At 39.4% G+C, this 20,129-nt stretch overlaps 1 protein-coding gene and 1 long non-coding RNA gene across 3 annotated transcripts; both read right to left on the bottom strand.

Moving 5' to 3' along the window:
• On the bottom strand, positions 1-3,726 carry LOC108259953 (uncharacterized). The gene is made up of 3 exons (XR_008393702.1): positions 3,579-3,726; positions 3,304-3,436; positions 1-200 (listed from the first exon to the last, which is right to left on the bottom strand). It is a non-coding gene; the product is annotated as an uncharacterized LOC108259953 (long non-coding RNA).
• A 1,893-nt stretch (positions 3,727-5,619) lies between these two features.
• On the bottom strand, positions 5,620-19,795 carry LOC108259946 (uncharacterized). 2 transcript variants are annotated; one of them, XM_053677005.1, is made up of 29 exons: positions 18,621-19,795; positions 16,921-16,981; positions 15,573-16,397; positions 15,267-15,340; positions 14,928-15,004; positions 14,607-14,824; positions 14,133-14,386; positions 13,830-13,955; positions 13,586-13,730; positions 13,282-13,355; positions 12,942-13,018; positions 12,613-12,830; positions 12,139-12,392; positions 11,832-11,957; positions 11,588-11,732; positions 11,285-11,358; positions 10,945-11,021; positions 10,616-10,833; positions 10,142-10,395; positions 9,836-9,961; positions 9,592-9,736; positions 9,286-9,359; positions 9,029-9,108; positions 8,690-8,898; positions 7,384-7,640; positions 7,119-7,241; positions 6,855-7,002; positions 6,259-6,294; positions 5,620-5,987 (listed from the first exon to the last, which is right to left on the bottom strand). In XM_053677005.1, the coding sequence occupies exons 2-29, from the start codon at positions 16,949-16,951 to the stop codon at positions 5,743-5,745; spliced, it is 4,710 nt and encodes a 1,569-aa protein (XP_053532980.1). In that variant the 5' UTR covers positions 16,952-16,981; positions 18,621-19,795; the 3' UTR covers positions 5,620-5,742. The 2 variants fall into 2 exon arrangements, with proteins under 2 accessions (XP_053532980.1, XP_053532979.1); XM_053677004.1 differs by lacking the exon at positions 18,621-19,795 and adding an exon at positions 18,078-18,123.
• Between the last annotated feature and the right edge of the window lie 334 nt (positions 19,796-20,129).

The raw sequence follows: 20,129 nt of genomic DNA, 5'->3' as shown, positions 1-20,129 counted from the left end.
GAGGGTGAACTATTGTCAGGAAGAAGCATCAGAAACAAATGCAGTAAATCCTTGGTCAGATGGTGGCGTAGTATGTAGCCCAGAAGTGCAGTTAGACTTTCACCTTTTGAAAGTTTGGCTCCAGGATACAAGGGCTGGTCTCCATCTTGGATAAAAGAAGTTGTGATATTTCCACCTTCAAAATCAGTTGACCTGCAATACTTGACATGAAAATGAGAAGGAATTAAATTTATTTACAAATATTTAAAGGCATTTTAGACTTCCTTAATCCACATTACCTAAAGGTGTCATTTCCATTAGACTTGAAATGATTTTTATAATTTCTTGATAAAATAATAGTTTCTTAATTTTTTAAAATTGTGATTAATTTTTTTGCTCAGAGTTTTATTTACTCATTCCACTCATTTCTGTGTGGCTTCCCATAATTCTAAAGATGGCAGCTGATAAACCAAACTTTTTTTTGGAACTAACCTCATGCCCTGCTGTATGCAGATGAAACTACTGACCTCTTCATTTATCAACATTTGTTTCTCACCTTCTTCAGAAACAGTGGCGCCTCTGTGACAAGTATGATCAGAAAAACGCACAATATCAACTGAAGTTCGAGCTGATTTGGTATGTTGCTGTTCTAAGATTTTGAATTCATTTACTATAGCGTCACTGGTGTTATAAATTACATACTGAATATTTTAAAGACCTCATGAGATGCTGTGACAAGTGACACCTTTTCTCTGGTTTTTAATGTATTCCCACTGAAACAATATTTTGGGATATAGGACAAAAAATAAAAAATGTGTCACTTTTAGTTTGCTCAAGCTTAGCAATGTTCTACTGATAGCTGGAAGGTCATGTATTTCATTTAGGGACAAATAAATTAGAGTAATTTAACTAAATAATTTAACTAACTTATTTTTTTTGTCCATATTGGTGCAAGAGAAGCTTGGGTAAAATATATAACACACCGACATGTGTATGCGGTATGTATATATAGTTACATCAACGTTGTAAATAATAAAATCCACTAATATTTGAAGATCAGTGTGGTCAATTAGCGTTACCTGCCTTGATAACATACCCTCGTTAAGGACTGAGTTGCTATTGCTTTTAATGAATATTCTGATGTTCTTAAACCTGTAAGTTAGTCAAGGGCAATCACTAATGTCATTTTTATGACTTTCAGATAGTACAAGAGACAGGAGCCTATCAGTGATTGAAACTCACTGCACGATGGGTCGACCACAGGTCTGCAGAACTAGCTGCATGCAAGTTATGAATTTTTGCCCTGCACTAATTTCTTAGTACATTTTGAACTGAGCAGATTGTAATGTCTGTTTGAACTACACTACAGGTATCCATGCTGCAGACGGCTACGTAGTGCATCACACGTGTCATTATTTTACTCTGGAACGTTATGTTACAAAACATATTTGCACATAAGACAGTACATCAATGTTACATAATCTTGCCTGCAGGCGACGCCATTCTGGCTGAGTGGGCGGAGGAGAACCTGCAGACTATGCTGTATTCAATATGACACGGAATGTCGTAATTTCCGGGTTCCCAGTCGGAAATGTATTGACAAATACATTGACAAAGACGAAAACTTAAGAACATTTACTCTATAATTGTATTTTATTTTCGTTAGTTTTGCAAACAGACAATACAGTTTTAGTTAGTTATCGTTTTTTTTTGTAATGCCTCGTTTTTATTTCGATTTCAGTTAACGACCATGTTTTTCCCCACTCCTACTTTTCATTCGTTTTCGTTTACGATTATAACCTTGAACCACACACGCTAACATTTAAACACGACTTTTGAACAAACTCAGAAAGGATGGACCTATGAAACTAAATTCAACAGTATACATGATATAAATACAATTTCCCCACGGATGATTCCAAGCAATGCTGTGCTGCCTGCACTGTGACCAGGTAACATTATTTTCCCAGAAGAGCAATGACTGACTTAGATGATCATTTTAATTTGATAAACTGAATATTCTGGTTGTGTAACTGGTGTCATTTATTATGTTAATATCATGCTGTTTAGCTTGCTGTGTAATAAGTGTACAACGATATATAGTGGTAACCTGAAACGTTAGTTATGTAAAGGGTCCTGGAGTTTTCTTAATTCTAAAGACAATCTGCCATAACTAGTTCTGAATGGATAACTACAATATGGCCACAACTCAGACGTTAGTTTCATATCTATATAGCAGGATATACAAGTGAGTGCAACGTTAATGGTCAAAAACTGGAACTGACGTTAGCCTAGCCTACTTCACCGGTGTGAAAATATCAACAGTTCATTAACGTTCTTAAGAACAAACCAAGCCATGGTATGATGCCTTCTACACTAATCTAAGGTCACCTACTATTTAGGTATCTAGTTACTGAGTGTCTGAATAAAAGCCCGCATGTTCTGCTGCACTTTTCTACACTTGGATGCTGTCTCCATTTCTTACAGACTGAGCGGCTAATATATCACCGATCAACTAGCGTTCAGTATTTCTATCTGGGAAATTTTATACAATGTTGTACAATAATCCTTTATTATTATTATTGTTTAAAAATTTAACATTTGGCATTATTTCCTTAAATTGGTGTCACACAGGAACAGGGGTAAAACCAGAGATAAAACCATGTTCTAAAGGGAGCTAAACCAATAGGATAAACAAAAGTTTTTTGTTTGTTTTTTTTTTTTTTTTTACAGTGTCATCCGCCTGCTCAACATGTTAATGATTAAATGCAGACGTATTCACCAGGGTTGTGTAGATGTGTAAAGGAACCGGGGCTGGAGGGAATAGGGGAACACATTCGAGTGGGCCGACGAACAGGAGGAGAGTTCGAAGCTGCTGAAAAGTAGTACAAATGTAGGAATGAAAATAGGCACGCAAATTCATAAATCAATAGCCTCACTCTTCTTTTATTTTAATATGTGAGGCTCCTCATGGACCTGGTTGGAAGTCAGTGCTGGGCAAGCTATTAATTCTTGAATTATTTATTCAACTACATTAAAGCTCTCCATCACTAACTACACTAACAATTACATGTCAAACATAGCTTAACTACACACTACTTTCACTCATTGTTTTTGACTTAATAATGAACAACTAATATTAATTTGGACAGTTACTCATGAGGACCGATCGTGGCTCAGCGGGTAAGGCTTTGGGATACTGATCCGAAGGTCTAAATGCTAGAAGCGCCAAATGAGTAATTGCAAATGTTAAACAAAGGGGGTCAGGAGGTGTCAATAGATCTATAGGCAGATAACACATCAGCAACCACCACATGAACTCACCTGCAGAATCTGCCACCTTTATTTCCTTTTCCTTCTTTTCCTTTGTCTTTTTCTTTGTCTTATGCTCTGCTTTTGCCAGCTTCCCTGCAGCCCAAGAGCACAATCCTCACTTCAGGGAGATGGTGTGCGTCACCTGCAGGGCAAAAATACAAAACATTATTCTCTCCATCAATGACTTCAATTGAGTACTGGTTATGTTCTGACTACTGGGAACACTGAGTGACGCATAACTGCAATCCGTGGGTTTGTCTCAAGGTTTTTATCTAAAAACTCACCAGATCCATAACTGAGGTCACTGGAGGACATCTTTACTCCACCTTTCTGTAAATGTTCCATGACGTACTGGGTGAATGAAGTGTTACAAGACAGAAAAAATGTCTATGTCAGAAAAGGGGACATATACCATACGTGTACTATAGCTCAATAGCTCTTGAGACCATAAAATGAAGATTCCAGTAGACTGCTAAAAATAACAGAGAGAAAATAACATGCACGGATAATAATAATTCAATATAAATAACCTGTCCTTGAGAGTAATGTTGCAAAAGTCCAATCCAAGACATTATACACATGATGCATCATCGAGTGCAAGCCATGACGACAGAACAGGTAGAGCTGGAGCACGAGTAAAGAAGACATGAAATGTCAAACCAATCCTGTGATGTTTTTGTTTTTTTACCGTAAGAACACTGATGGAAAGAATACATCATGGGACAAGCTGATGGACTGCTGGCAAACCAATGACTTCTCATTACTGTACAGGACTTTACAGTACAGCACAAAAACACAGGCTGAGTGGCTCACACTGGTAGAACAGGTTTGCTGGTGGAAAAGGAAATCGTTTGTGAATGAACGACATCGTAGACATGTACTTTTAGGAAAAGAACACAACAGTAAGGCAATTAGAAAGTCCCAAATCTCTATTGATGGATATAGTCAAGTAATAAAGAAAACAAGCTCGTCTACTAGCTTGATCAGCTCGGCCTGAGTTTTATCAGCTAGACGTTCAGACCAAGCTGGATCTATCAGCAGGCTAAGGTCCAAAGGTAGACTGTATCCGGGTAAAAGAGATACTGAAGGTACAGTAGTACAAGTATTTCTGAGAATGTACAGTAGTATGGCGTGTATTTATTATTACAATGCTGATCAAAATACTTTACAATCCACAACTATTGGTTCTACTTCTTTTTTAATGAGTGACACTTCAAACTTTAACTTACTTGATGTGAAGTTCTCGATCCACCAACAGAACAGATATGTTTACACAACTTTATTATTATTATTATTATTATTATTATTATTATTATTATTAAACCTGTTACGCTGTGGTAAATGGTAATATGAAATAAAAAATTTAAGTAGATAACAGCATATGCTTTGCGACAGAGAATTATTATTTCAATGTATTTATTTTAGTTTTATTTTGTCACCTAGCCGAATCGAATTAGCACCATGAATAAAAGCACCATGAGAATGAAAAGATTTTTATGTAGAATGGGCATTAATGTTGGAAATGCAGTTTCCAACATTACTATAATAATATAAACTATAATACTGTGAATTGCTGCAAAAACAGATTGTGAAAATGAAAGGCTTTGAATAGATATAAGATTGCTGGAAATAATGCACAAATTATTCCTGCCTGACTCTCTCGCTGCTCTTGTTGAGGAAAAAACAGGTGAACAATGTCTTTCTTTCTTTACTTTCTTTTTTGTTTTGAAAATGAGTTCAGCGCCATCTACTGGTAGATAGTCTTCTATAAAACTGAGAAATTCAAGAATCAGTGTACACTGTGGTTAATCCTCTATGGTACCGTGTTGCTTCCAGGCCACAGCAATCATTTTGGTTTGCAACAGAAAGAAAAACAACAACAACAACAAGAAAAACCTGAGTCCTTTCTTCACCAAGACGGAACAACCCAATATTAACCAACAGAAATGCAAATATTATTCATATGTGGGTGTGGGCAGCTCTCTGGCAGCTTCTGTTTACACACAACCAGTTCCTCTATCTTCTCAACCAGCAACTGGTTACAATACAGCTAAATACTGTATACCTAAACTGCATGGTCTAAATCTAGAGTTTAAATGAAATATTCGCAAATAATAGCAAATGGAAGTTTTATTATATCGTGGCACAAATGATGTTCAGAAATGATTTGAAAACATGGTTAGAAGATTTTATTTTGATATAACCTTCACAGTAACACAAAAAAAAAAGAAAAACACAATTATAACAATGAAACATGTAATATATTATCATTATATATATATATATATATATATATATATATATATATATATATATATATATATATATATATATATATATATATATAATCTCTGCTATGATTTCTGCTACACAAACAGAAATGAACACACATGTCATTAGCGCATGCGTCTGAGTTACTCAGTGAAACGTTCACTAAGCCCTGACCCGTTACAGATCCTCCAATATATACTGATGTTTCTCTTGAAGAATTTTATAGAATTCTGCTTTCACGGCTGTTGACGTGAGACATCTGTACAGCTCTCTCATTTGTTCTTGTCGTATTTCCTTGCTCTCGATCTTATAGTACATTTCATCATTAATCATTTTCTTGCCTTTTAGAACGTCTGCGATCTCAATTACTGAAGGAACTCTCTGAATCAGCGTTTCTCTGTGTTTGTCCACAAAGTCAGCACCTGAAATACAAATGATCATCGAATGACTGTAAACATTAAACTGTCCAATTGGATGATGAAACTGTAAGGCCCTGTATTTCAAACACACACCGCTAACATTTACAGTAAATGGTTCGTTTGTAGGAATATTTTATATAATGATTAATATAACATTAGGTTTTCCTAGACAAGATTAAATAACCAAAATGTTTGCATGTGTCCGTGTTAGGAAATAGTTCTGAATACATTGTATGTATTCGTTCCAGCAGATAATTAATTCAGACGGGCTTACCTGCTTTATCCGTGTTTGCTGAGACTGCCTCTGTATCTGGCAAGACAAGACAAGACAGCAAGATCTGAGACTCAGACTTTACATAATAAATAATGGCCTAGAGAAAAAGTTCCTGAAAATAATCAAAAAATCATTCGTTCATTAACCTTCAGTAACCAGTAATAGAACAAATGTATTGTTCTCCAGTCTTATTCGACCTCTTATTAAACGTATAGAGACATTTAAACAGTAACGGTGGGTATAAATCGTAGGCTATAGGCTATACATTTTAGTTACTACCATTTCTCATCCAAACTAGAAAATCCTGGACAGGCCACGCCCACGAGAGACAAACGTGTGACAGTGACATGTCATCTGCTACTATGAAGGATCTACAGTCTGGGCTAGGAAGAAATCAACGTCTTTATACAAGTCTGTGCATTATTCTTATGACCACTGGTGGTGCTGTTGCTCTTAGTTTCACAACCCATAATAACAGCAAATTTTGTTGTGTTGCTGGCAAAATTGACGTCAATGCCTCCTTCTATTGATATTATTATATTCTATGGGGTTGCATACGTGCATGCTGCACATTTAAAGAATTAACATTTGTTCACCTGTAAGAAGCGAGACCTCACGTGGCGTCCACACCTCCTGGCCATTTTCATCCAAAAGACTTAGAGTGATCTCATCAAGCTCGGTATTAAACAGCACCTCAAACGTAGGGTGATAGTTGGGGCCGTAGTCAAGATCAAACGTCTCTTCCTAAGGAAATGGGTGACGGAGAGATTATTCCGGAAAGTCAACCGTGTTTCTTAAAATATGACCAAAGTGTTGATGGTGATGAGCTTCGTGTTGTACTCAAACGAGTCAGACGTTACCTCTGGTTGAGGTTCGTAATCACGGTCAGTAGTTTTACAGCACAGCCTGTATAGTTTCCCAGGGGTCAGCTGACATTTGGAGGTTGTCTCAATGTTCTCGTTGCACTCGCGTTGTTTCTGCACCTTCAAGAGAAACGAAATGAAATGGTGTTCATGGAGCTCATGTGGATAGCATCAGGAATAAAACACACACACACACACACACACACACACACACACACACACACACAAGTAATACGTTAACATTTTCATTAAAGCAGATTACCTCTTTAACTGGCACGTTCCCTGGCAACAGATGGATGTTCAGTTTACTCCTACTGAGTTTTCCAGTCATTTTCTTACGGAACAGGAGAACTTGTGCTCTGATGGGATACTCTTGGAATAACAGCGCTTTTAATATACCGAAGAGGGAGAGACCATGGATGTGTATGATCACATGTGTGTCTGTTATTTTTAGCGGCTGAATGATCTCCACGTTTCCACCAGTTGCATGCGCCACAGTCAATTTAACCACATCGGTACCTGTAACATAAATAACCAAGGCATTTTAGATCATCATCATCATCATCATCATAATAATAATAATAATAATAACACAGATTAAGTATTTATCCCACAATGGGGACAAAATAAAAAGCTGACACTGCAATAATAATGCCTTTATTAATATAAATATTCATATTGGCACCCTTAGTAAATATGAGCAAAGAAGGCTGTGAAAATTGTCTTTATTGTTTAACCTTTTGATCTTTTGTTCACAAAAATACTCTGCTCTCATGGAAATGCAATAAATGCAAACACAACACACACACACAAATATATTTATATCTTTGTTAAATATAGGCATGCAACAATTATTGGCACCCCATGAATTCATATGAGAAAAGAAAAAAAAATGTAAGCATATTTCCATTGATATTTTAGATTGTTTAGTACACCTGAGTGACTAGGAACAGGAAATTGTTCAATCATGACTTCCTGTTTCATAGGGGTATAAATATGAGGTAAGACACAGGCCAAATTCCCTTAGTCATTCATAACAATAGGTAAGACCAGAGGAACATAGCTGTGATGTGTGGCAAACGGTTGTTGAGCTTCACAAAATGGGAAAGATTTACCAAGGGTGCCAACAAAATATATTTTCATGAGTCAGCTCTGATTTTTAATTAATGAATTACTTAAGTTTAATGGTGATGGAATAGGTGATGTTAAAAATTCGGTCTTGGATGCTTCCGCTCAAGAAAAATCATGCCGTGCTTGGAACTATACGCGTGTCATTTGCGTTTGGGGAGCGCAGAAAATTTACCCAATTCCAGCTTATTTATTAGTGAATAATAGGTCATCACTTCAAGAAAAAGCCTCATGATTTTCAGACCCTACCTCCTAATTTCTATAAACCTTGCACATGAAATTGCATCTTCATCAGGGCAAACCTTTCGCCATTTTCGAAAGATCGTTACCGTGCATGCCTCTCCCCAGAATCATGCTGTCGTTTGTGGTTTGTCGTGAACACAGCTCTGCGCTCAGCTATTCTTCAGCGGTATACTCATGTTAGCGAAAGGTCAACTCACGGGTCTCACAATGCGGGAGGTGCAGATGACGGATTGAACCTTCGAGGCATTCGATACTGTACAGTGGTCCTGCAGAATCCTTCTGTAATCCATCCGAGACACAGCTGTCCCAGGACACGATCCTGTACACCACTACACCTTTACCTTCCATCTCAAACACAAGGTTGGTCAGTTTGCACATAAACAGGCCGGCATGAGGGCAGAGAAAGCTGAAGAACAGGAAAAATAAATGGTGGAAAACATCATAAATGTGTTTGAATGATAGAACAACATATAATAATAATAATAATAATAATAATAATAATAATAATAATAATAATAATAAGGCAGGCATGTTACCTGTATACAACTCTGTTCTTATCTTTAGGACAGTTTTCAACTAATTCAGGACTAAATATTAATTCAGTGTCCGCTGAGGCCTGTTAAACATAATAAGAGACCACTGTTAAGATGTTGTTTATATACAACCGTTGTCTGTGTAAAAAACTTTCATGTAGTCATTAAACAAAAACCGCGAGAGAACGTATTCTGACTGAATGTAACCATGTGGGGCTAACTATCGTACTGGGTCATGAAGATCAGATAAAGATCCTTACATGTCCAGAGTCAAGGTGTAGCGTAGCCGCGGACCGAGCGTCTTTTCCGGTCCCGTCGTGTTCTCTAAAACCCTCTGTGTGAAGAATAAACCAAACGCATGCATACGTACATCATACATACGAATCAAATACATACTACTGTCTTTCAGAGAGAAATACTGTACTATTCCAAAAAAAAAAAATGGGACACAGCATAAAATGTCAATCTCACAAACCTCACGTGTGTTATTCACAATAGAACGTAGAGAATGTTTAAACTGAGGAAACGTACCATTTTAAGAGAAAAAAAAATGAACACTTGGTTACCTGTAAGCAAGGCTAGATCAGGCCTCCACACCTCCTGGCCATTTTCATCCAAGAGACTTAAAGTGAATTTATCGAGCTCGGTATTAAACTGCACCTCAAATGTAGGGTGATAGTCGGGGCCGTAGTCACGAACAAACGTCTCGTCCTGAGGAAACGGGTGATTTTTCCAGAGATTATTCCAGAACGATGCATGAAGTCAAGCATGTTTACTTAAAATATGACCGGCACTGACGATGAACTTTACCTCAGGTTGGGACACGTAATCACTGTCAGTAGTTCTAAAGCACGGCCTGTATGTTTTATCTGGGGTCAGCTGACATTTAGAGCGTGTCTCAATGTACGTGTACGTGCAGTTACGTTGCTTCTGCACCTTTAAGGGCAAAAGAACAATGCATTTGAACTATTTTTTTTTTTTTTAAAACGACCAATTCTGTGACAAATTTGTGTTCATTGCTACTGTAAGTCGTGAATTACAATACAACCTCTTTTCATCGCTGTATATGAGGATACGCGAAACGTAATAATAAACATACTCGTTAACGGAGATTACCTCTTCAACGGGGACATTCCCTGGCAAGAGATGGATGTGCAGTTTACTCATCCTGTGTTTCCCAGTTTCTTCACAGAACAGGAGGACTTGGGCTCTGATGGGGTACGCTTGGAATAGGAGCGCTTTTAAGAGACCGACGAGGGAGAAACGTCGAACGTCTACGATCACGTGTGTGCTTGTTAGTTTCAGAGGCTGAATGATCTCCACGTTTCCACCAGTCACGTGTGCCGTAGTCAGTTGAAGCACATATTTGCCTGTAAGGCAAGGCATTTCGAATAATACTCACAAACAGAAAAGTATTTACCTCCATCACTACATTTTCCATATCGTTTATCCTACACAGGGAGACAGGGGAGCACAAAGCGGGGGACATCCTGGACAGGGTGCCAACCCATCGCAGGGCACAATCCTACACACATTCACACACTACGGGCAATGTGGAAATGCCAATCAGCCTACAATACCCCAACTTACTCCAATCGATCTCACAGTGCGGAAGGTGTAGATGGCGGATTGAACCTTCGAGGCAGTCGATACTGTACAGAGGTCCTGCAGGCTCCTTGCCCTTTAACTCATCCGAGGCACAGCCGTCCCAGGACACTATTCTGTACAGCACTTCCCCTTTCCCTTCCATCTCGAACACAAGGTCTGTCAGTTTGCACTTAAACTGCCCGGCACGAGAGCAAAAAAACCTGAAGAACAGAAAAGCAATCACCTCTTCAGTCCTAAATTTGTTTGAATGACAGAATTATAAAGAATAAATAAATAAATAAATAAATAAATAAATAAAGCATGCATGTTACCTGTATTTCATTCTGTTCTTATCATTAGGATAGTTGTCAACCAATTCAGGAGTAAATATTTCAGTGTCTGCTGAGACCTGTTATACATAATACGAGACCATTTTTTAGATTGAAACAAAACAAAACATACTTTTGTTTACTTTACTATTCATCCGAACACGGTTGGGTTTCTGTGTGTAGAGTATCGTGACGGGGTGTGAGCCCCCTGCTGGGCAAAACACTTCACAAATGTGTTTTGTTAAAAATTTGTTTTGAGAGTTCTTTAAAAATGTATATCTGACTACGAATCTGTAACCGTCATACTGGGTCATGGTCATGAAGATCAGATAAAGATCCTTACATGTCCAGAGTCAAGGTGTAGCGTAGCCGCGGACCGAGCGTCTTTTCCGGTCCCGTCGTGTTCTCTAAAACCCTCTGTGTGAAGAATAAACCAAACGCATGCATACGTACATCATACATACGAATCAAATACATACTACTGTCTTTCAGAGAGAAATACTGTACGATTCCAAAAAAAAAAGGGACACAGCATAAAATGTCAATCTCACAAACCTCACGTGTGTTATTCACAATAGAACGTAGAGAATGTTTAAACTGAGGAAACGTACCGTTTTAAGAGAAAAAAAAATGAACACTTGGTTACCTGTAAGCAAGGCTAGATCAGGCCTCCACACCTCCTGGCCATTTTCATCCAAGAGACTTAAAGTGAATTTATCGAGCTCGGTATTAAACTGCACCTCAAATGTAGGGTGATAGTCGGGGCCGTAGTCACGAACAAACGTCTCGTCCTGAGGAAACGGGTGATTTTTCCAGAGATTATTCCAGAACGATGCATGAAGTCAAGCATGTTTACTTAAAATATGACCGGCACTGACGATGAACTTTACCTCAGGTTGGGACACGTAATCACTGTCAGTAGTTCTAAAGCACGGCCTGTATGTTTTATCTGGGGTCAGCTGACATTTAGAGCGTGTCTCAATGTACGTGTACGTGCAGTTACGTTGCTTCTGCACCTTTAAGGGCAAAAGAACAATGCATTTGAACTATTTTTTTTTTTTTTTAAAACGACCAATTCTGTGACAAATTTGTGTTCATTGCTACTGTAAGTCGTGAATTACAATACAACCTCTTTTCATCGCTGTATATGAGGATACGCGAAACGTAATAATAAACATACTCGTTAACGGAGATTACCTCTTCAACGGGGACATTCCCTGGCAAGAGATGGATGTGCAGTTTACTCATCCTGTGTTTCCCAGTTTCTTCACAGAACAGGAGGACTTGGGCTCTGATGGGGTACGCTTGGAATAGGAGCGCTTTTAAGAGACCGACGAGGGAGAAACGTCGAACGTCTACGATCACGTGTGTGCTTGTTAGTTTCAGAGGCTGAATGATCTCCACGTTTCCACCAGTCACGTGTGCCGTAGTCAGTTGAAGCACATATTTGCCTGTAAGGCAAGGCATTTCGAATAATACTCACAAACAGAAAAGTATTTACCTCCATCACTACATTTTCCATATTGTTTATCCTACACAGGGAGACAGGGGAGCACAAAGCGGGGGACATCCTGGACAGGGTGCCAACCCATCGCAGGGCACAATCCTACACACATTCACACACTACGGGCAATGTGGAAATGCCAATCAGCCTACAATACCCCAACTTACTCCAATCGATCTCACAGTGCGGAAGGTGTAGATGGCGGATTGAACCTTCGAGGCAGTCGATACTGTACAGAGGTCCTGCAGGCTCCTTGCCCTTTAACTCATCCGAGGCACAGCCGTCCCAGGACACTATTCTGTACAGCACTTCCCCTTTCCCTTCCATCTCGAACACAAGGTCTGTCAGTTTGCACTTAAACTGCCCGGCACGAGAGCAAAAAAACCTGAAGAACAGAAAAGCAATCACCTCTTCAGTCCTAAATTTGTTTGAATGACAGAATTATAAAGAATAAATAAATAAATAAATAAATAAATAAATAAAGCATGCATGTTACCTGTATTTCATTCTGTTCTTATCATTAGGATAGTTGTCAACCAATTCAGGAGTAAATATTTCAGTGTCTGCTGAGACCTGTTATACATAATACGAGACCATTTTTTAGATTGAAACAAAACAAAACATACTTTTGTTTACTTTACTATTCATCCGAACACGGTTGGGTTTCTGTGTGTAGAGTATCGTGACGGGGTGTGAGCCCCCTGCTGGGCAAAACACTTCACAAATGTGTTTTGTTAAAAATTTGTTTTGAGAGTTCTTTAAAAATGTATATCTGACTACGAATCTGTAACCGTCATACTGGGTCATGGTCATGAAGATCAGATAAAGATCCTTACATGTCCAGAGTCAAGGTGTAGCGTAGCCGCGGACCGAGCGTCTTTTCCGGTCCCGTCGTGTTCTCTAAAACCCTCTGTGTGAAGAATAAACCAAACGCATGCATACGTACATCATACATACGAATCAAATACATACTACTGTCTTTCAGAGAGAAATACTGTACGATTCCAAAAAAAAAAAGGGACACAGCATAAAATGTCAATCTCACAAACCTCACGTGTGTTATTCACAATAGAACGTAGAGAATGTTTAAACTGAGGAAACGTACCGTTTTAAGAGAAAAAAAAATTAACACTTGGTTACCTGTAAGCAAGGCTAGATCAGGCCTCCACACCTCCTGGCCATTTTCATCCAAGAGACTTAAAGTGAATTTATCGAGCTCGGTATTAAACTGCACCTCAAACGTAGGGTGATAGTCGGGGCCGTAGTCACGAACAAACGTCTCGTCCTGAGGAAACGGGTGATTTTTCCAGAGATTATTCCAGAACGATGCATGAAGTCAAGCATGTTTACTTAAAATATGACCGGCACTGACGATGAACTGTACCTCAGGTTGGGACACGTAATCACTGTCAGTAGTTCTAAAGCACGGCCTGTATGTTTTATCTGGGGTCAGCTGACATTTAGAGCGTGTCTCAATGCACGTGTACGTGCAGTTACGTTGCTTCTGCACCTTTAAGGGCAAATGAACAATGCATTTGAACTATTTTTTTTTTTCAAACGACCAATTCTGTGACAAATTTGTGTTCATTGCTACTGTAAGTCGTGAATTACAATACAACCTCTTTTCATCGCTGTATATGAGGATACGCGAAACGTAATAATAAACATACTCGTTAACGGAGATTACCTCTTCAACGGGGACATTCCCTGGCAAGAGATGGATGTGCAGTTTACTCATCCTGTGTTTCCCAGTTTCTTCACAGAACAGGAGGACTTGGGCTCTGATGGGGTACGCTTGGAATAGGAGCGCTTTTAAGAGACCGACGAGGGAGAAACGTCGAACGTCTACGATCACGTGTGTGCTTGTTAGTTTCAGAGGCTGAATGATCTCCACGTTTCCACCAGTCACGTGTGCCGTAGTCAGTTGAAGCACATATTTGCCTGTAAGGCAAGGCATTTCGAATAATACTCACAAACAGAAAAGTATTTACCTCCATCACTACATTTTCCATATCGTTTATCCTACACAGGGAGACAGGGGAGCACAAAGCGGGGGACATCCTGGACAGGGTGCCAACCCATCGCAGGGCACAATCCTACACACATTCACACACTACTGGCAATGTGGAAATGCCAATCAGCCTACAATACCCCAACTTACTCCAATCGATCTCACAGTGCGGAAGGTGTAGATGGCGGATTGAACCTTCGAGGCAGTCGATACTGTACAGAGGTCCTGCAGGCTCCTTGCCCTTTAACTCATCCGAGGCACAGCCGTCCCAGGACACTATTCTGTACAGCACTTCCCCTTTCCCTTCCATCTCGAACACAAGGTCTGTCAGTTTGCACTTAAACTGCCCGGCACGAGAGCAAAAAAACCTGAAGAACAGAAAAGCAATCACCTCTTCAGTCCTAAATTTGTTTGAATGACAGAATTATAAAGAATAAATAAATAAATAAATAAATAAAGCATGCATGTTACCTGTATTTCATTCTGTTCTTATCATTAGGATAGTTGTCAACCAATTCAGGAGTAAATATTTCAGTGTCTGCTGAGACCTGTTATACATAATACGAGACCATTTTTTAGATTGAAACAAAACAAAACGTACTTTTGTTTACTTTACTATTTATCCGAACACGGTTGGGTTTCTGTGTGTAGAGTATCGTGACGGGGTGTGAGCCCCCTGCTGGGCAAAACACTTCACAAATGTGTTTTGTTAAAATTTGTTTTAAGAGTTCTTTAAAAATGTATATCTGACTACGAATCTGTAACCGTCATACTGGGTCATGGTCATGAAGATCAGATAAAGATCCTTACATGTCCAGCGTCAGGGTGCAGTGTAGATGTGGACTGAGCGCCTTTTCCGGTTCCACTGGGTTCTCTAAAATCCTCTGTTGGAAGAATCAAGAAAAATGCGTACATATAAAGCAAGTACATATAAGTGTTTTTCGGAGAAAATTCTTGTTCCTTGTCCCCTTAAAAGTAAGAGACTGAAAAATAATAGTGGAAAAAATCCTACCTGATATCACCCAGGCAACAACAAGAGAGGACTAATATCCAGCACGATGCACAAACACACACACTGATACTTAAGGGTCATTTTAGCATGGCTGATATACCTACCTGCATGTTTTTGGGAGGCGGGAGGAAACTGGAGATCTCGGGGGGAACCCATACGGACACGGGGTGAATGTGCGATGCTCCACAGCTCAGAACTGAACCAGAAAACCTGGAGGAATTTGAGAAAGTACATGCATACGTTCATGAAATAAGGTGAATATTTCATGCCTTTCATCCTTCTCTCCTTGGATTCATCTTCTCTCCTGCTCTCGTCCACGTTCGGCAACATCGTGGTGTCCATTTCCAAATGACAGCCTCTGTTTCTTGCCACCATCTCCTCTATCTTCTCCAGCAGCTCCATAACCTGCGAGTTGTCATCCATGTTATTCTTAAAAACATGATATCTGTTTCCACATTTCTCGACCAGCCACTGGAGAGCCACGCCTTCACGCTCAATGTGTCTCTCTATGGTGACATCTCCCAGGAAGTCCCCAAAGGTGAACAGAACTATGGTGTGACTCCAGACTTCATCACCAAGGAGATTCAGACATCCTGCTAATCTTTCTCTGTCGTTTTCTTTAAATACGTCGCCACAATTGACCACCACCAGTACAGCCTGTGGACCAGGAGGACACACGGACACGCCGCAGACTATCTCCTCGTTCAGTAACTCGGTGCTCTCCGTCACAGGTTTATCACTGCACCATCCTGGAGCTTCGACCAGAGTGATCTTCCTCCCTGCTACTTCTCCATGTCTCTTCACGCACCATGTGCTTTCCTGTAAGTCAAGATCTTTTAGGCCCAGGATGACATTTCCAGCAAGACTTTTCCCAGAATTCCTGCAGCCTAGCAGCACAATGCTCACTTCTGAGACACGATGCACATCACCTGCAGGAGAAGAAAAACAAACAAGTGCAACCTCTCAGTGCTCATAATAGACATTCGCAAGAGGAACATCTCAGAGGGGGGCGGAGTTTAAATGGAGTCATGTCGCCTTAGCTACAATTACAAACACATCTTCGATTCAAGTTGATTTCATCTTATGCGTACACGTAGTGCTTTTAACCTGAGACAAAAGGAGGAAGAAACCTTGTGAGGAACCAGACTCGAAAGGAACCCATCCTCTCCTGGGTGACACCGGATAGCGGGATTATAAATCGTTACGGTAGATTCGAAGTCATATGAAGAGAAGGCAAACAGCACGGATTGTGTGCAAAGGATACAGAATGATCATACTAGAAATAAGAAACCTGATGATCATAAGGTTTGTTTTTATGATTACAACAGCAGTTCTTATTGAGTACAGGACTTAAGATAAACAATTGATAATTTCCTTATTGGAATTAATGATATGATCTATTACAATTACAATCTATTACAAATCTATTACAAAAAAAAACAAACAACTCACCAGATATATATCTGAGGTCACTGGCGGCCATTTTGGACTATTTTCCAGCTCTCTTTCACATCTGCATAGAAATGTTAAAACGCGATTTATACTTTTAAATAAATAAATAAATAAATAAATAAATAAAAAGGTTTTATTTGGTAATAAACTCTCCCACTGAATTATTTATTTATTTATTTTGCAGTGTGATGCTCTACAAAGGTCAAAACCGGGCTAAATCAGAACATTATCTGAAAACAAGGCTCGGAATAAGAAAACAGAACAGGTAGAGCTGTACCGGAAACGTTCAAGTGCTAAAATGATCCGAGTTGTGACCACAAAAAAAAGAAAGAGAGAAAGAAAGTAAAAGTACATTTAAAACGCACTAAAATGCCTGTCTTTACAAAGACCGCTGCGTATTGGCCACTGGCAACAATAAGACACATACCATAATGGTTTACACATGAAATATTGGAGAAACGCAGAACCAGACTTTCTTGGAGAACCGGTTCCTTTGAAATAAAAATGCTTTATTACACAAGGCGTACGCCAGGTATTAATAAACATACTGTTTGAACGAACAACAGAAGAAGAAAAACCACGCAGACCATACTGTAATATATTATGGTGATTGTTGGTCTGGCTGTGACTACAGTACGCTATTCGACCAGTAGGACCTTGCTGCTAAAATACACCAGGTGTACCCCTGACCATCATGTCCATACGTGCTTGCTGAAAATCCCTTCCAGGTTTATTCCCCCTTTTCTGTTATGAAAATCTCCACTGTTCTTTGAAGGCTTTCCACTAGGTTTTATAACATGACTGCTGTCTTCAGCAGTCATGGGGTGCCGTCGGTGTTCCAGTTCATCAAAAAGGTGTGGCGTGGGGTTGAGTGGCGGGTCAGGCTTCTGCGCAGGTGCAGGCCACTCGAGTTCTTTGACCTTCTTCCGACCTTAACACACCGTGTGTTCACACGTAGAGCTCGCTTTGTGCACAGAGGCGTTGTCAGGCTGGAACAGACTTGGGACCTCTTCATTCCAGTGAAGCGGAATACGCATTAACATTCGAAATAAAGTTCAGATGATACATTTCAGGTACGAATGATTCATGTAAACTTAAGACTTTGGTCGGAGTACAAGCTGAAGGCGTTATAAAATTAGGAAGCTTCCTAGGCTTACCTGGCTCTCTCGCTGTCGTTCTCGCAGGCAAAGGGTTCAAAGTATGAAACAAAACAAAAAAATAAAAACCTACTAATGCTACAGACTTTACATAATACAGGCGCACCTACAAAATACGAAACCCTGATCAAATGTTGCTAAATTAATCACATTTTCACACCATTTAAAAAAATGTTCAGTATAATTTTTAATTAATTGTTTTTTTTAAATTGATGCAATTAATAATTAACTCAAACAATTCATGATTCAAAATCTATCTATAATTTTATGTATCAAAAAACTAGACTAGGCTTATTTGAAAATTGCGTTGTTCCCATCCCTCACACCTCGACCCTTCCACAACTCCACCCATGCAAATTCCATGAAAAACAAACAAACAAAACAAACAACACACAGTGTCAGGTGTGCCATGTCCACCACTACAGCGTGTGCAATGCTCATACATGTTATATCATGATGTACAACTGACTTTCCACAACGTTAACGGAACTTTAGACCTGAAAGTACGACGTAGCGTCCTTAAAAACGTTAACGTTAACAAACCGCTCTGATAGAAGATGTCTGGAACGTTCCGGGACATGCCGCAGTAGGAAAATAATCAACGTCGGTCGGACACTACGTCATCAGACCCGTCACCATCGCCGATTACAGCAGCACCTCCCAAAGAGCTGGGGAAAAAAGAAGAAGAAAAAACCTCTGTGGAAATGATTCATCCTTACCTTTGTTGTCTGTCATGCAAGTGAACGAGAACACACCTTAACACACTCGTAAAAAAAAAAAAGGACACGTCTGCATCTCTACTTCCTTTTTTTTGATGGATGGATGCCGGAGCTTTCAGGAAGTTGAGCTCAGATTACAGAAAAGCAAACATGCCAGCATGTAGCACGAAAGTAGAATTAAATAAGTTGTGTGTGTGAATTTATTTATGAATTGGATAAGATAGGATGCATCAGCCTTTACTGTTTATACCAGCAGAAATCTTTTGAATGTTCTTACAATTGCAAGGAAATACTGTTTGTTTTTGTTTTTTTCATGTATTGGAGATTTGAAGTTAAATGACTGGATTAAATACGTGTTTCTAAAAGCGATATAGATATATTTTTTGAAAAATGTATGTCTTTGTAGAGTATGTCTTTAAGCTCTAATTTATTTCAGAGACCGATCGTTCTGATTCATATCTCAATAGTTAAACCCCAGCTTCCCAACCCTGGTCCTGGAAAGCACATGCTAGTGTTTTCTACACCTGATTCCATGATTCATACCCGTCCTGAGATGATGGTTGGGGGCTGGTATACTGATATACTGTAGATGTGAGATGCGCCCCCTAGTGGCGACTGCGTACCATCTTAGATGAAGTGACAACTTTAAAAGGTGCATTTCCTGAAGAAAATGCACTAAGCTATTCCCTTATCTCACGAATGGGTTGCTAAATTATTGACAAGCAGTTGCTGTGATATTGCAGATGTTTTCTGTGGTGTCACAGGAGTGTTTCAGCTTGATGGGACTTGAGAAACAAGTACTTGAACCCACCACGCCGAGGATGAAGACACCCCTGAACCTTAGTGTTTGTCCTCAGAATCACGTCCTGAGTACGCTGCTCAAGTTTGATCAAAAGTTGTAGTAAATAAATAGAAACAAATGACTGGTAGATGGCACCCGTATATATATGGTTTGTTTTTCAAATCCCAACATGCTTTGATAATTATTGAGCCTTATTAGTAACTTGCTATAACATTTTTTAATCCTTAAAAAATCCTAGAACTGGTTTGAAAAAGTAAGTTTCACATATTATGCAAATTGCCATGGGTTTGAATGGGGGGGGGGGGGGGGGGGGGGTTGGGGTAAATGTACCTCTTTTTTTTTTTTGTCGGGTCTTCTCGGATCCTGGTTCCTTCTACGTCTATCAACCAGGTATTTAAAATCTAGCCGAGCATTTTCATCTCCTACCAAAACATAAAGCAAAAAACGCTTCGAATTCATGACGAGACTGTCTGCCGTTTCAGAAAAGGCTTCTTTCTTTTCAAAAGAAAACGTCAATTAAGATCTACGCGC

Source organism: Ictalurus punctatus, chromosome 28 (assembly GCF_001660625.3).
Source record: "Ictalurus punctatus breed USDA103 chromosome 28, Coco_2.0, whole genome shotgun sequence".
NCBI classification, from domain to species: Eukaryota; Metazoa; Chordata; class Actinopteri; order Siluriformes; family Ictaluridae; genus Ictalurus; species Ictalurus punctatus.
This window is presented reverse-complemented; position numbering and strand designations above follow the sequence as displayed.